The sequence below is a fragment of the Polypterus senegalus genome, chromosome 18 (assembly GCF_016835505.1).
Source record: "Polypterus senegalus isolate Bchr_013 chromosome 18, ASM1683550v1, whole genome shotgun sequence".
NCBI classification, from domain to species: Eukaryota; Metazoa; Chordata; class Cladistia; order Polypteriformes; family Polypteridae; genus Polypterus; species Polypterus senegalus.
In genome coordinates, this window is record NC_053171.1 from 48,245,429 (window position 1) to 48,262,427 (window position 16,999).

The 16,999-nt window shown below is 40.8% G+C and overlaps 1 protein-coding gene across 3 annotated transcripts in view; it reads left to right on the forward strand.

Moving 5' to 3' along the window:
• The window catches only part of LOC120518538 (phospholipase DDHD1-like), a 148,375-nt gene extending 133,422 nt beyond the window's left edge, over positions 1 to 14,953 (forward strand). For 2 of the 3 annotated variants that reach the window (XM_039741382.1, XM_039741381.1), the window contains 2 exons: positions 12,397 to 12,591; positions 13,391 to 14,953. In XM_039741382.1, the coding sequence (XP_039597316.1) occupies positions 12,397 to 12,591; positions 13,391 to 13,572 (377 nt within the window). In that variant the 3' untranslated portion in view covers positions 13,573 to 14,953. The remainder of the gene's footprint in view (positions 1 to 12,396; positions 12,592 to 13,390) is intronic. The other variant, XR_005631252.1, reaches the window with a different exon arrangement.
• The last annotated feature ends 2,046 nt before the right edge of the window (positions 14,954 to 16,999 follow it).

Below are 16,999 nucleotides of genomic sequence, written 5' to 3' on the forward strand. Positions count from 1 at the left end.
TCACCACGACAGACCATGCAGAGCCGCATCACTGCGGATGCCGCACCGATCCGCCTGTCGATCTCACGCTCCATTCTTCCCTCACTCGTGAACAAGACCCCGAGATACTTGAACTCCTCCACTTGGGGCAGGATCTCTCCCCCAACCCTGAGAGGGCACTCCACCCTTTTCCGGCTGAGGACCATGCTCTCGGATTTGGAGGTGCTGATTCTCATCCCAGCCGCTTCACACTCAGCTGCAAACCGATCCAGAGAGAGCTGAAGATCACGGCCTGATGAAGCAAACAGGACAACATCATCTGCAAAAAGCAGTGACCCAATCCTGAGTCCACCAAACCGACCCCTTCAACACCCTGGTTGCGCTTAGAAATTCTGTCCATAAAAGTTATGAACAGAATCGGTGACAAAGGGCAGCCCTGGAGTCCAACTCTCACTGGAAACGGGCTCGACTTACTGCCGCAATGCGGACCAAGCTCTGACACCGTTGTACAGGACCAACAGCTCTTATCAGGGGTCCGTACCCCATACTCCGAGCACCCCCACAGGATTCCCCGAGGGACACGGTCAATGCCTTTCCAAGTCCACAAAACACATGTAGACCGGTGGGCAAACTCCCATGCACCCTCCAGGACTCTGCTAAGGGTGAAGAGCTGTTCCACTGTTCCGCGACCAGGACTAAAACCACACTGTTCCTCCTGAATCCGAGGTTCACTATCCACGGACCCTCCTCTCCAGAACCCCGAATAGACTTTTCCAGGGAGGCTGAGGAGTGTGATCCCTCTATAGTTGGAACACACCCTCCGTCCCCTTTTAAAGAGGGGACCACCACCCCGGTCTGCCAATCCAGAGGCACTGTCTCCGATGTCCATGCGATGTTGCAGAGACGTGTCAACCAAGACAGTCCTACAACATCCAGAGCCTTAAGGAACTCCGGCGATCTCATCCACCCCGGGCCCTGCCACCAAGGAGTTTTTGACCACCTCGGTGACTTCAGTCCCAGAGATGGGAGAGCCCACCTCAGAGTCCCCAGGCTCTGCTTCCTCATTGGAAGGCATGTTAGTGGGATTGAGGAGGTCTTCAAGTACTCCCCCACCGACCCACAACGTCCCGAAGTCGAGGTCAGCAGCGCACCATCCCCACCATATATGGTGTTGACACTGCACTGCTTCCCCCTCCTGAGACGCCGGACGGTGGACCAGAATCTCCTCAAGCCGTCCAAAGTCGCTCTCCATGGCCTCTCCAAACTCCTCCCATGCCCGAAGTTTTGCCTCAGCAACAACCAAGCCGTTCCGCTTGGCCTGCCGGTACCTATCAGCTGCCTCCAGAGACCCACAGGACAAAAAGTCCTATAGGACTCCTTCTTCAGCTTGACGGCATCCCTCACCGCCGTGTCCACCAACGGGTTCGGGATTGCCGCCACGACAGGCACCACCACCTTGCGCCACAGCTCCGTCAGCCGCCTCAACAATAGAGGCACGGAACATGGCCCATTCGACTCAATGTCCCCACCTCCCTCGGGACGGGTTGAAGTTCTGCCGGAGGTGGGAGTTGAAGCTACTTCTGACAGGGGACTCTGCCAGCCGTTCCCAGCAGACCCTCACAACACGCTTGGGCCTACCAGGTCTGACCGCATCTTCCCCACCATCGGCCAACTCACCACCAGGTGGTGATCAGTTGACAGCTCGCGCCTCTCTTCACCCGAGTGTCCAAGACATATGGCCGCAAGTCCGACGACACGACCACAAAGTCGATCATCGACCTGAGGCCTAGGGTGTCCTGGTGCCAAGTGCACATATGATCACCCTTATGGTGTTCATTATGGACAATCCGTGACAAGCACAGAAGTCCAATAACAAAACACCACTCGGGTTCAGATCGGGGGGGCCATTCCTCCCAATCACCCCTTCCAGGTCTCACTGTCATTGCCCACGGAGCATTGAAGTCTCCCAGCAAAACGAGGGAATCCCCAGAAGGTATGCCCTCTAGCAACCCCTCCAGAGACTCCAAAAAGGGTGGATACTCCAAACTGCTGTTCGGGCGATACGCACAAACAACAGTCAGGACCCTTCCCCACCCGGCGGAGGGAGGCCACCCTCTCGCCCACCGGGTAAACCCCAATGCACAGGCTCCAGTCGGGGCAATAAGTATGCCCACACCTGCTCGGCACCTCTCACCGGGGGCAACTCCAGAGTGATAGAGAGTCCAGCCCCTCTCAAGGAGATTGGTTCCAGAGTTCAAGCTGTGTGTCGAGGTGAGTCCGACTATATCTAGCCGGAACCTCTCAACCTCGCGCACTAGCTCAGGCCAATTATAAGCCAGTAATAATCATAATCTGCCTGTCTTTTGGATAAAAGAAATAAAACTTGGAGAAAATGCTACACAGATTATATGTTAGCCCACCAAGCAAAGTTAATTCAGGAGTTATAGGGCTAAAGGATGAATCATTGTGATGCCACTATTTTGGAAGTCTTCCCATGAGCCGTCACCTCTCTAAGGCTATGTCCGAACTACTCTGTTTTCATTTAAAAACAGTGTTTTCAAACAAAATGTGCACATTGCTAGATAAATCTTTGAAGGGACGGTAACACTGGCATCCACAGAAGTTGTCACAAAACTGTGGTGACTGGTAAATTGTCCTTTGTGCATGCATGCAGTAGTGAATCTGTTTGAAACACAATTTACATGCATACAGGTAAGCAACACAACGAGTGCCATGGAACACAACTCCTCTGTCTGCTATGTTGGAATATTTTTGTCTTCCATGCAGGGTGGCCAATCGGAGCATGAGACGTTGTATTGAGCAGGATCCGATCAGGAAAGGGCTGCGTAATAAGCACAAACAAATCGGAGTGCAACTACACTCTGCTTTTTTGACAGTCTTTGGTTTTATCCATGCACATTGCTACACTAAGGCCGTGTTTTCAGAGGTTTATGGCTCTGCGGAGCATTTTCAAAAGTCTTTGTTTTCAAGAGTTAAAAGCACAAATTGTGGAGGAGAAGTCAAAACAGAGACTAATATCTCAGTTTTTACATCAAAACATTGTTGTGTGGACATAGCCTAGAATCCTTTATTGCAGGCCATCACTTCCAAATTTTAATTTTAATTTTACTGCTTATAGAGAATTCCTACAGGAGTCATAAACTTTAGCTAAATAGCTTCCTAACAACTTCAGTATAATTCTGCTTGAAACCAGGTCACCCTCTGTACACATTTAGGACTGCTTACTGATATCATCAACTTACTTATAAGCTATCACTGCAGTTGGACCTAATCCAGTATATAGAAAATATGCATTACGAGAATAACATCATTGTGACTTGCTGTAGCTTCTAAGGCAGGACCAGTTTGATACAGGTGATAATAAGCCAGGTTTTTTCATGGTGGCTTACTAAGGACGTGTTGCTGTGAGATGTTTCTGCCTGCTACTCTACTAGCCTTTCATCCACCTCAGAAGTGTTTCTGTTAGTGCAGGCCATATTGAGCAGGGAATCGAAAGTGATCTACCATGAAACCACAAATGAGGTCAATTTATTAAAACCACAAGTAGTTGCTTCATGTAAATGCTGTGTAAGTATGGTGAGTGTGAGTATGTTGATTACACTATGCATGTGTCTACAGCAATGAAAAAGATTAAGAAATTAACATCAAGTAAATGCAGTTTATCTGTTTGTAATAATGAGGTATTTTTGCAGGCTGAATACAAACGGCCTTGTCCTTAACAAACAATAAAACAGTGCTGCCCAATTCTGACTTCACAATCCCCTTGAGTGTAAGGCAAAACAGAGAGGCTCTGTTCAACGAAGCATTTTCAGATGATCAGGGCATCTCTTCGAAAGACATTGTGACCCCACCCAGGAAAGACCCTGAAGCTGAAGCCGAGATTTCCTCCAGCGTGTGCAGTTAGAGGCTGGAGGCGAGCCAAAGACCTCACTTTAACTCTACACAGTTCAGCCATGAGAAAATTAGCTGCTTAACGTTCCCACTCACCCCTTCCACCTTTTAATTTGTTTATTCTTATCCCATGTGTTCATCTAAATCCCTCTGTGTAATTTTTTCCACGTAGACTTTGTCTTTTCTAATGATGCACAAGAAACCAAACAGCATGGACAGTGTGACTGTTACTTTCATTCAATTAGTATGCTTAACAGATTACTTTAGACAAGCATCTTTATTTAATTTAAACAAATATTGGCACTCATGAAAGAACCAAATCTGCATTTATCAGTAATAGTTTAAGCATTATGCACTGACCAGGACTTTGAACTCAGAAGCAGGAGATAAGGGAAAGTTGAACATCTAAATATTCAAGTTCATTTTGAGGCTCATTTGTTGCTATGTTTTAAAACGACTTTTTGTCAGAGGGCTTTGAAATCTGGCTTGCTGTATCTGTGGAGTTTTTGTTCCATAAGAACTACGAGCCTTAAAGAATAAGTAGTAGTATTGTGTGCCTGCTTATGCCTTAAATTTGGCCCTGAATAGAAATGATGGATGAAGAAGTCAGTTGGATGCCTCATCAACAGAATACAAGTAGAATATTGTATTTAGTTCTTTTCTGTAGTGTTCTTTATTTGCAACACTCAGTGTATTTGAACATCAATGTACTCAACTTTTCCAATTTATTTGTGAATGTTAAGCTGTTTAATGAACTTAAAATGGGCCAACATGTAAGCAAGGCACTGCCATGGAGTGTCCTGTGTCCAGGTTTTGGTTGCCTATCTTGCACCCAGTGCTGCTGTGAGGGCAGGCTCCACGCTCCTGCAATACTAGATTGGATGAAGTGGGATTGAAAATATTATACATTGTTATTTACTACAACATCTGGCTTCTTTCTTATGGGTTCATATTATATAATTCATTCAATTATTTTGTGCACTATGTTAGAATGAAATAAGTGTGTTTTAGGGTAATCTTCTGAACTATTTACTCAGTAGCAAGTGAGTCTGTTAGATCTTGTGGACTTTTTGCTAAGTGCATGGATTGAAAGAGGCTTCTAACCAGATACTGTGCCTTCTGTAATGTTTGGGACAGACATATTTTTCCTTGATTTACCCCTCCGCTCCGCAATTTAAATCGAATAGTTCAGACATGATTAAAGTGTACATTGCAGAGTTGAATTTAAGGGTATTTGCATACATTTCCATCACATCATTTAGAAACGACAACACTTTTTATACATTACAATCACAAGTGAATACAAAACATATTCTCACCTCCAGGAAAATTGTACAAGGAATATTTGATAACATTTTTATTTCCAGGTCCCTTGTGTTATAACAAACATGCATTGGAAAAATAGAAGGCATGTTTTCTTATATCAAAACTTTTTAAAGAGGATATATTTGATACGTTTTTAGGCTTTTATTTTCTGAGGTGTTCTGTGTGTCGTAGGTTACATTACAAAAGGCCAGGACAGTTTTTCTGGTAGGACAGACTGTATTTTGTTAAATTTATAGAAAATTTTTTACTTTAGAACATTACTTTGTGTGCCAAATAGTTATATACAATGTTTGTGAACAAATAACTTTGACTTGAAAAATAGCAAAATTATCCTTTAATTAGAAGAAATCAACTTTTGAAGACCTAAATTCGGTCCTCACACTGTCTTCAATTCCATGTGTCTGTCACAGTAGGCCATTCACAACCTTTGAGTCCTGGGATGCACTTGATGGCTGTGCTCGGCCCAGCTACTAAAAGTCCTGTTATGTCCATTTGTAGTGTGGTCACAGAAACTGTACACAATACTCCAAATGCTGTCTCACTAGTCCATTACACATCTCTTGATTTACAGTTTTATCAAAGCCTAACGTTAAGTTTGTCTTTTCAACTGCTTCTGCAGATTGTGGAGACAATGTGAATGTTGTGTCCACAAAAAAGCTCTTAATTCTTTTTCACAGATTCTTTTTGTATGTGTAACATTGCACTTTTCTACATTAAATTATATTTCCTGAGTTTACCGAGTTTTAATGATTTTTGAATTGGGTTTTTGTTATCTGCTATCCCTCCAATTTCAGTACCATCTGTAAATTTCACAAAAAAATCTTTGTCATTAGTAAGAATTAGAAACAAAATAATAAAAACAGCCTAGACACAGGCACAGACACCAGAGTGACCCTCCGTAGATGTGGAACATTCTCCTTGTTTGTATTAACCAACTTGGAATCAGTTTTGTCAAGTTGCCTATGATGTAAGGATCTTCTAGTCATTCAGTCTTTGGTGTGGAACTGTATGAAAGGTTTTTCCAACGTTTCAGCAACGTGTGGCATATGCTTGTTTTTCCATCTCCTACTGCAGTTGCCAATTCAAAAAAGTCTTAACGTGATTGGTTTGCACGATCTTTCTCATATAAACCCATGCTGTCAATAATGTGGTTTACTATTTTCATACATGTAATTTCAAATGTATTTCTTACTATAGTTTGCATAATTTTGCTTAGCATGGAAGTAAGACTTACTGCTCTGCTAGAGTCCATTATGCCTCCCTTCCTGCAGATTGGAGTGAACTTGCAACTTTCTAGCCATTAAGTTCTTCAACCATATGAGTATGCTTAATACAAGTTTTCAGTTTTTTCAGTATAACTAGTTAAAGTCCCATCAGATTCTAGAAGTGTTTTGTTTGGCTACAACATATCAACACCATACCATACATCTGGCTGTCCTATGTTAAAATCTGTAAACTTATTTTTATTTCTGCCTGAGGCATTACATTTATTTATTCTCTTACAAGTACTTAGCTAAAATATTTGTTTAGTTCATTTTCAGTGTTTTTTCTGTGTGCATCTCTGAGGTTTCCTAAAGTCTGTATTCATTTAAATTGGTTTCTCTTTATTTTAGCTTTACTAAGTATTCCTTTTTCAGTTAGCCTTCTGACCTTTCACATGCCTTCTTTGACCCGTTACTATAGTGTCTGGTATTCCTCAAGGTCTGAATTTTATGGCTGTTTTTTGTAATGTTCTTGTTGAGTGATCTTTTTAGTTGAATGTTTTTTAATGATGTCCTTAATTATCCATTTTGCCAGTTCACTAAAGTGTTTTTATGTCATTGTGTTTTGAACTATAATGCTTATCTTATTTTATGAGTTACCCAAGTAGACTGTTTGTTAATCAATAATAAATAACCCTTCCCCTAACAGACCCATTAGGGGATTAGGGATCATTATTGTGAATTTAAGATTGTCTAATAAATAAACAACTATTTTATTCCTATAAGGTCTGAAGGTTGAATCCCAGATCAGTAAAGCAGGGTGCCAGCTAGGATTTTAATGTATATACATTTTGGGTAGGTCAAGCCAAGGAAGATGAGCACAGTATGTGATTTTGAATTGACGTAGACCATAACAGATCCATTTTCTTTGTGCTGGCCAAGATTATCTTGAGACACTCCCTTTACTTTGATCACAGATACAAAGTTTAATTTCTACAGTAGATATTGAGGGAAGATTCAGGAGGTTGGACAGGGTTGTTTGTTTGTGTTTTTGTAAAGTCTCTAACTTGCATATAGTGAAAGAAATGCTTTGATGAAAGGTTATATTTGGGGTAGAGTTGTTAAAATGATGAAAATCTGTTGACAATATACATATCTGTAATTAACCCAGTATTTAAAAGTATTTGAAATGTAAAACGTTGGGTACTTTAGTAATACATGACTGCATTAATGAGGTCCAATTGATGCCAACATCAAATGTTTCCTGCACTGGTCTCATATTTTCATTGGGTGTTGAGCCACCGGATTTCTACTTTGTTCACAGCAATTATTGGCAAATAGTGGGTAAGGCAAAGCCTACAGCGAAGATTTACTTCAGGATTTCCTGTCTATGGCTAACTAGTCCAAATTTGTTTCTTTCTGATTCCTTTCATAGTTTCAGGGTTCTTAAGTTCACAATCCAGTATTAGAACTGAAAGATAAATAGTGCCACCCATATCCCTCTTAGATATCTGAAGGATTTTTTCATCCTTTCCCTTTTTAGCATTTTAAATAAACAGTTAAAATTGCATTCTTCTATTTGCAAACATTTCAGATTTCACATCTACAAGGGCAGGAAAAGCTTTTCTTTGTTTTCATAAGTGTAAATGATGTAATAAGTGATTGTTATTTTCATCCTGGGCTAAACTTGTATTTTTCAGAACGAGTATGTTTGGAATTATTTGCATTATTTTTACAGGAAGCACAAAGAACTTTCTGCTGTCTGTTACTGATAGGCACTATGACTATTTTAAATGACTATAGTAATTTCATTCTGTTCCTTTAGTGTCCTCAGCTGGTTGATGTGACTATCGCTGCAACATTTCCTCTTATTTGTTGAATTGAATGTCAAGTATAGTAGTGATCTTACAACTAAATGATCCATTGCACTTTCATAGCTCAGTATAGAAAGGTTATCCTAAGGATGTTTAATGCACATATGAACTCACATATATAAATGTGCTGTATATGTGTCTACTGCAAAGCTGAATTCCTGGTTTGAGTCCATCCTGATAGTACATACACAACCATTGTATTCAAATAAGTAACAGCATAAACTTATTTGAAATGCCTTGCACTAGTGAGCTGCACAAGCTAAAACTTCTTAACAGCATAAGAATATGCATTTATGGTGCAACAATTGGCATACTGGGTGTTAAATGTTTAGAGTCCATTACTGCTGAAACAGAGTTTCTAGACTTGATTGGGGGGATAAAAGAAATTTACACTAGGGACAGATGAACAGATGTGAAATTTTCTTCTGTTGTTTTTAAGAACATGTTCAGTGTAAGTTAATACTGCCTGCCCTTATGCCCCCTCCAGATCAAGCCTCTTTCACTCTAGTATTTCCACCTGGGCTGTAGCCCACTATTGCCAACTGTGGGCACTGCTAAGAGTGAAAAAGTAGACTGAGTACAATGAACATAATTTTAATCTTTTTTTAAATTTGCAAAAACCTCAAGTAAACTTTTTTCACGTTGTCATTATGGGGTGTTGTGTGTAGAATTCTGAGGAAAAAAATGAATTTAATCCATTTTGGAATAACAAAATGTGGAAAAAGTGATGCGTTGTGGATACTTTCCGGATGCACTGCATGTATGTGCATAGTGTGCAGTCAAGTGACAAGAAAGGAACCGATGTTACAGCAATGCTAAATTTTAACATGATTAAAACTAAATGTAAGTTTATATGTAGTTACATTTAAAGTTTACATATGCTTTATCATGGGGAATGTGGTACCTCAGGGCTGTCATTCCACACAGCACCAGAAGCCCAGGTTTCATTGCTAGCTTGGTCAGGGTCTCCATGGAGGCTGCCTGTACCCTCTGTGTATTTGTAGAGTGACTGGTATTATTGAGTGTGCTTAATTGCGGAGAATTACCTGTTTGAAGACTGAGTGTTGAAAATGTGCCAGTAATACTTTTTAACACTAGAATTACCAGAGCCTACGAAAAAACTCGTAGATCAGGCCCACCTTAAATCCGTTCGCACCTCTCCACCACCGTCCTTTGTCCTGTAAATGTGCCGATAAAGACAAGCAGCAAGCAGCTGGCTATTCCATTCCATCCCCCCACCGACTTAGAATGTGCACGAATTTCTCTCAGCTCATGCCTTGATTGATTATCTGGGAGTGAAGTGGAGTTTTAGAGTGGAAATAATAGATCGTTATTTGGAACACACGCATTTCATGTGTGTTCCGTTTCTACAATAATCTGTGTAAACACATTGTTAAAACAGAAATGTTTTTCATATTTTAGTAGTAAATGACAAAATATAGGCATAAACTGTATAATGTATGAAGCCTGAAGTCCAAAGATCAAGTAAACACTTTCACAAAAGGTTCAAGGAAAAGACAACAGCTTCCGTGGCGTAGCGGTAAGATTTGCTGACTTGTAATCAAGAGTCCCCGGTTCGATCCTGACTCACTCCTATATTTGCCGTTTTTAGTAGTGAGCTTCTCTTATTGTTAATATTATACAGTACACACATACACTTGGTTTGCGTCTGTAACATTTATAGGACTTGCAAAAGTTACCTTTTTTTTTTCACTTTTATTGTCTCTAAATCACGATCATGATACATACTAGTGCAAGGAACCCCCCCCACCAAGGATCTGACGCTGTTAGTTTTTATTTGAAACTTTGAATAACTGGAGATGTGTGTGGTGTTTTGAGACAATGGAACTGGTCATTCTCTCATCTGAAAGGATAAAAGCTGACACACAGATGCTGGCGAATCTGCTTTCTTCGTATCTCACCGTCACTTGATTTTTTTTGGTTCAGTTTTATTGAGTGTTCCTGCTCACATTCACACTCACACATCCTCACTCACACTTTGAACCTTTCTACCCATTCATAAACTTTTCATTGAGTCAGGCTGTTTTCACTTCCGTACAAAGCCAACATCCTTTGAATTTCAGCAGGTTTTCACTCCCTCTGCCGAAAGAAATTTTACTATGGCACACTGTTCAACAATGGTGCATTACTGCAGCAGAGCATCCATGTTCATTTGACCTTGGCTTCAACTAGAACTGTACTCTATGTGTTTGAACTTTGTAAATGTGTTTTATTGTGATTACCATGTCATTTTCAAATTGCCTTTATGTTTTGATTTGCCCTCGTAGCTTCATATATATTGATAACTGGCAAAATAACCGCGTATCGCAGCGGAGAAGTAGTGTGTTAAAGAAGTTATGAAAAAGAAAAGGAAACATTTTAAAAATAACGTAACATGATTGTCAATGTAATTGTTTTGTCACTGTTATGAGTGTTGCTGTCATCAAGGATTTGATTATAATTATTTCTTTCAATCAGGTTCGTATTTGGAGGATGTGTTGTGTTCAAGTTACATTCTGTGTTTGTCAACCGTTGTAAAGATAACAAGTTTCAATCATCGAAGTTGTTACTACCCAAATCACTACTCGTGAATCTAAGATGTTTAACAGGCATTCCCGGTATTAATTTGTGGATTTGCCTGCGAGTATTTAGCGTCAGCGTCTCTATTAAGTTGTGGATTTGCCTGCAAGTATTTAGCGACAGCATCTCTATGAACTTGTGGATTTGCCTGCGAGTATTTAGCGACAGCGTGTCTATTAACTTGTCGATTTTTCTGTGAGTATTTGGCGGCAGCATCACGAAGTTGTTTCTGTCTAGCTACATCAGAAAATGTACCACGACGTCTGACACGCCTCCTTGTTACTGTTTTCTCACAGCTTGGATTGCTGCTGTCATAATCGGTTTGAGTTTCATGGTTTGTTTCAATTACATTAGTATTTGCAGGACTTGTGTTGAAGTGACATTCGGCATCTGTCAAGCATTGTAAGCATACAACCAGCTTCATTGCTAACTTCGCATCCAGCTTTTGAGAGTTTAAACATTCATAAACATCAAAGTGTCCACTACTCAAATCGTCACCTGTGAATCTAAGATGTTTAAGAGGCATTGGCAGTTGTCGAAAGGTGTAAAATATTTGGCCATTTCGGTACACTTGATAGCGACAACCGATCAATTCAGTGGCAGCCATCAACTCGCATGCAGATGCATAGGAGAAGGGCTTAAGCATTTCACTCTTCTAGTGCTCCTGTGTAGTATAATTATCTCCTGTACCGTCATCAGTCCACACCTTGAACCTGTCCCAGTCATACAGTACATAAGACAAAATGTTACACACACATACATACATATATATATATATATATATATATATATATATATATATATATATATATATATATATATATATATATACATACATGTATATAAAACTATAATATTAAAACTAAACTGATGCAGTTTCTGTTTCTCGGCTGCATGCAGCATACTTTTCTGTTTGGGTGTGTGACTGTGCCTTACAAACGACTGATGTACTGTCCATCATAGTTGCTTCTTGCCTTGCAATTATGCTGCTGGGTTAATGACTGGCTTCCTGGGTCTTCAATTGAATGGATTAAATTTACCACTCAGCACAGAGAGAGAGAGAGAGAGAGAGAGAGAGAGAGGTTAGGCTGATAAAGTGCATTGCCGTACCCACCACATGACAGAGCACCTCAGGATCCCAGATTAGGACCCGACTGCAGCCATGCGACAGGTGACACCTCAGCACCACACTAGTTCAGATGGAGTGGAACAGTGTGAGGTTTTTTATGGTGGCTGGAGTGCCAATTCTGCTACCAACCCCCAAGTTTTTCCTGCAGGTTGGATGGCCTACATGCAGGGACGGATGCAGATTAACATCATACCCAGGACCCACTCAGCACATGTAGAAAAAAATGTATATGCCTATCAAGTCTGTTCAGGATTACTAAAGTGCAAGTCTGCTGAATGAAACCAGTAACAAGCTGGTAATATCTCTGTGAAATAACTTGATTCTTTTGTGAAATAATGCTTCGACACTGCTCTTTGTTCATTTGCTTAAAACAATTTCTCTTTCTCCCTAACAGGCGCAGCAAGTATTGGGAAGGGGATTGGAGGTATGCTGTTCTCACGATTTTCCCGTTCTAGTGCCAATATATCCCAGGCAGCAGAGAGCAACAGTGCAGGACTGGAAGGGGAGGATAAAAGATCTCTGGAAAGCCAGACGAGTTATACCATGCCAAGTTTGTCTCAGTCCTCTTCTGCCATTATGGACTCCTCAGGTGAGTCCCATCTTTTTATTTATTGCACATTAAATTTGCTGACTTTTTTGTGGTAGATGTTTAGAAAAACAGCCTGTTGCAAAAGGAAAAAATACCATGAAGTCATTAAAAATGTCAATTCAAGTGAGCCTCAATACGAATATTATTAATGAGCATTGCTAGAAGTGCATTTAATAACTGTTAGTGTAAACAAGCAGACTCAACAGAATGAATTGGGAAACAGGAAGCTTGTCTTTTATGATCAGGAATGCTATTGAGGGAGTGGAAATGGAATAAGCAATCTCTAAAACAAGTTGTCAAATTTACGGAAAATGAATAGTTGTGTATTTAAAATGTATAGCAACCAAGTAGGGCAGCACGGTGGCGCAGTGGTACCACTGCTGCCTCGCAGTTAGGAGACCCGGGTTCACTTCCCGGGTCCTCCCTGTGTGGAGTTTGCATGTTCTCCCGTGTCTGCGTGGGTTTCCTCCGGGCGCTCCGGTTTCCTCCCACAATCCAAAGACATGCAGGTTAGGTGGATTGGCGATTCTAAATTGGCCCTAGTGTGTGCTTGGTGTGTTTGTGTGTGTCCTGCGGTGGGTTGGCACCCTGCCCAGGATTGGTTTCAGCCTTGTACCCTGTGTTGGCTGGGATTGGCTCCAGCAGACCCCCGTGACCCTGTATTCGGATTCAGCGGGTTAGGAAATGGATGGATGGATAGCAACCAAGCATTTTAACTGGATGAGACCAGAAACAAGTATGTTAAAATACTTAGGATGAGATGAATATTCATTTGTTTGTTTCTTTTCTTTTTTTTTAGTGGAGCTAGAACACAGAATTGACTTTGAACTGCGTGAAGGATTAGTGGAAAGTCGATACTGGTCAGCAGTGACTTCTCACACTTCTTACTGGTCCTCACTTGACGTGGCGCTGTTTCTGCTGACATTCATGTACAAACAAGACACACAAGAGCTCTCTGAGGACAGTCCAGACCCTCTGTAGTACATTGTGATCTCACTGTGTTACTGCTATGCAGCTCAGACCTCATGCATCCTTTGCTGTGAGTTTCCCAACACTCATTTGCACGAGAAACACACTAGGTAACAAGCACCTCTTAGACAGAAGGAGCACGGATGGTGAAATGGCTGTCTACTGTTGTAGCTGGAGCAAAACCGGTCAGTGACATTCAGTTCTCTCCTCTACAGATACGGTCTGGTTATTTGTTATTCCAGACCAATGAGAGCCAGACATGAAATTTGCACCTGAAAATGTTTAATTTATTTTTTTAGCTTTGTAGCAGTCTGGACCGAAATTCAATTGGTTGATGCCTGCACAGATGAGGATGCTGGGTAAACTGTCACTTGCGTATGCCAGTGGTTTATCATTGGAGCTTTTCTTTTGCTCGATAAGTGGGACCTGCCAAACGTTCCTCATCTCTTGTTTGAGGCCACACAGTTCATTCCATTTTTTTTTTTAGTTTTTTTTTTTTTTTTTTTTTTTTTCCCCCTGACTGCAGTATGCAAATTTAAAAGCTTTGATTTGCTTTGGATTTTTTAATGTTAAAAAGAAGGATGTATTGTACATAAAAGGTATATTTAAAAAGTGGTGTGGTGGTTATTTTTCAAAAGCAGGTGTCAAGGGTTCAACATACTGTATATCAAACTATTTGGAACAGGCATATATCAAATTTTAAGAACAGTTTTGTAGGAAAAATAATATATTTTGTGTTGCCAAAGTATTTATAATTCTTTACACAATAATGATTAGAGATGAATAAACATTAAAACAAGTAGAGATTAAAACAACACATGGGTTCATCATCCAACTTACTTAAAAGCAGAGATCATAGGAGTTTGTCATTCTTGCAGATTCTTAAGGAAAAAACATCAATGTTTGGTAACAATTAACAAAACAAAGATTTCTGGGATGTTTCGGTGGGGGCTGCGGAGATCATATTTCAGACTCTGAATGCAGGATGTTTTCTGGAGCTGTCTTCCTGCCTGGAAAGGGAGGATGCGTGTTGAATTGAGGTGCAGCTTTTCACATATGTTTCTCATTACTCCACTAGAAGAAACTAAAGCCGTTCCCGTGCCTGCTATAATGGAAGTTACTTCTCATCCCATTTATTTTCTTGGTACTGTTTCTTTATTTAACTGGTAAATGCTCTGTCCACTTGTACTGACAACATGTGTACACTTTCATTCATGCTGTCCAGCTTGGAGCACACAAGCTGATTTCTAAAAATGTTCAGAGAAGGTTAAAATCAGCTGCATAAACAGTATGACTAACTGGATAAGTTCTACACATATCTTTTATTAGTTAATCTTCTTGTCTTATTGAACATGTGCAATGTTCTGCCAGCCCACAGATTCTGCACACTCTTTGAGGTGATTCCAGGATAACCAATTATAGTAATGAAGATTTTTTTCCGTTTCTGTTCATTGAGGATTAATGAGGAACTCCAAGCAGCTTTGCCGAAGTTCTTTAGGTACGTTGAGAAAATCATTTGCAAGGACAGATATTCTTGTGTACCCTTTGAACCCTGCCTTGGTCCAGAAGATGGATGGATTATCTTGTTTACTTTGGGGGTATACTTTGGAAATTTAAAATGCATGTTTGTACATGTGAATGGGCATTTAGTGAACAGTTTCACTGACTTTTAGAATTCATCCATTTTTTTAGCTCCAGGAGATTCTGTTGGAAGTCTGAACCCTGTCAGATCTTTCTTGAGTTTACATGCCACCTCATGCGTTAGTGATAATTTCCTTACAGCTGTTTCTGGTAGGTTATTTGACAACCATAAATTGGCCTGTTATGAGGGAGTCTGAGTGTTTGCATGTATGTGCCCTCTGATATTCTTCTGCTCTTTTCAGGGTGATTCCTGCCCTACGTACAAACACTCTTGGGACAGGCTGCAGCCCCTTAAACCCTCCACTGGACAGACTTTGTATTGGTAATGGACGGATCTTTGTGTCAGCCCTTGTTTAGTGATTCCTGCTCAATGAAAGACACAAGTTGGTAGAGCTTGTGAGCTTTGACAACAATTTGTGTGTTTACAGTTTCTGGAGTTCAAAGTAAACCTGGACAAACTGGTGAGGAAGGCAGGCTCTGTTGTAGGCATGGAGCTGGACAGTCTGACATCTGTGTCAGAGTGATGGGCGCTGAGCAGGCTCCTGTCAATCATGGAGAATCCACTGCATCCACTGAGCAGGATCATCTCCAGACAGAGGAGCAGCTTCAGTGACAGACTGCTGTCACCATCCTGCTCTACTGACAGACTGAGGAGATCATTCCTCCTCCACACTATGCGACTCTTCAATTCCACCCAGGGGGGGTAAACGTTAACATTACACAAAGTTATTGTCTGTTATACCTGCATTTTTATCACTCTTTAATTTAATATTGTTTTTATCAGTATGCTGCTGCTGGAGTATGTGAATTTCCCCTTGGGATTAATAAAGCATCCATCCATCCTAATCTAATCTATTTTATTTAACATTCTCAAACCTGCTTAATCAAGTTGAGTAAGGAATCAACCCTGGGCAGGGCACCAGATGACCGCAGGGCCTACACACGTACACAACCACAGGGCCAATTTGGAACTGTTAATTAATCTAAGGCTACTTCCACACTACTCCAGTTTTGTTTTCAAATGCAGACAATGCTCTCTATTTTCACCTTTCATCCACATTACTCCAATGGTTTTAACCCACAAAAATGGAGACTTGTGGAAACGCTCTTCAGAACCTGCATATTCCTGAAAATGCAGACTAGACAGTTCTGTTTGGAAGGGTTAAAATGTATTGTTTTAAAAATGCAGACTATAGTTGTAGTTTGAATTGTTTATATTTATAACGTAGCCCATCCTTGATTGCTTGCTACTGTTTGCAACATCTCATTCCCTGATTGGTCAGTCTTAATGGAAGAAAACCCTGTTCTCAGATAGCAGGCATAGGAGTTGCTTTCCACTCTGCTTATTGTTCAATGCTGCATGGTGCGTGCAAAAGGCAAATAACATACCAGTTGCTACAGTTTGACAATAAATCCTATTGCTGACGACATTACTAGCCCATCAAGGATTTTTTTCGTCAATGTGCACATGCCTGGCATAGGCAAATTCAGTTGTTTTAGTGTGCACAGAGACACTTCAGTAGATAATATGAAAATACTATTATGAACAGAGATTGGTTTTGTTTAAAAATGCTGCTTTTAAATGAAAATGTAGTGTGGATGTAGCCTAAGTTGGATTCATGCTAACAGAATATTGGAGGAAAAACACACGGGCAGTGATCAGGCACAAGACTGAACCCAGGACAGTAGATCAATAAATTAACAGTGCTAACCAAAGTGGCACCATGCAATGAAAAAAGAGGCCTAACTAAATATTTGTTAGCAGTCCTAAATTCTGAACAGTTTTGCAAAAATTTGC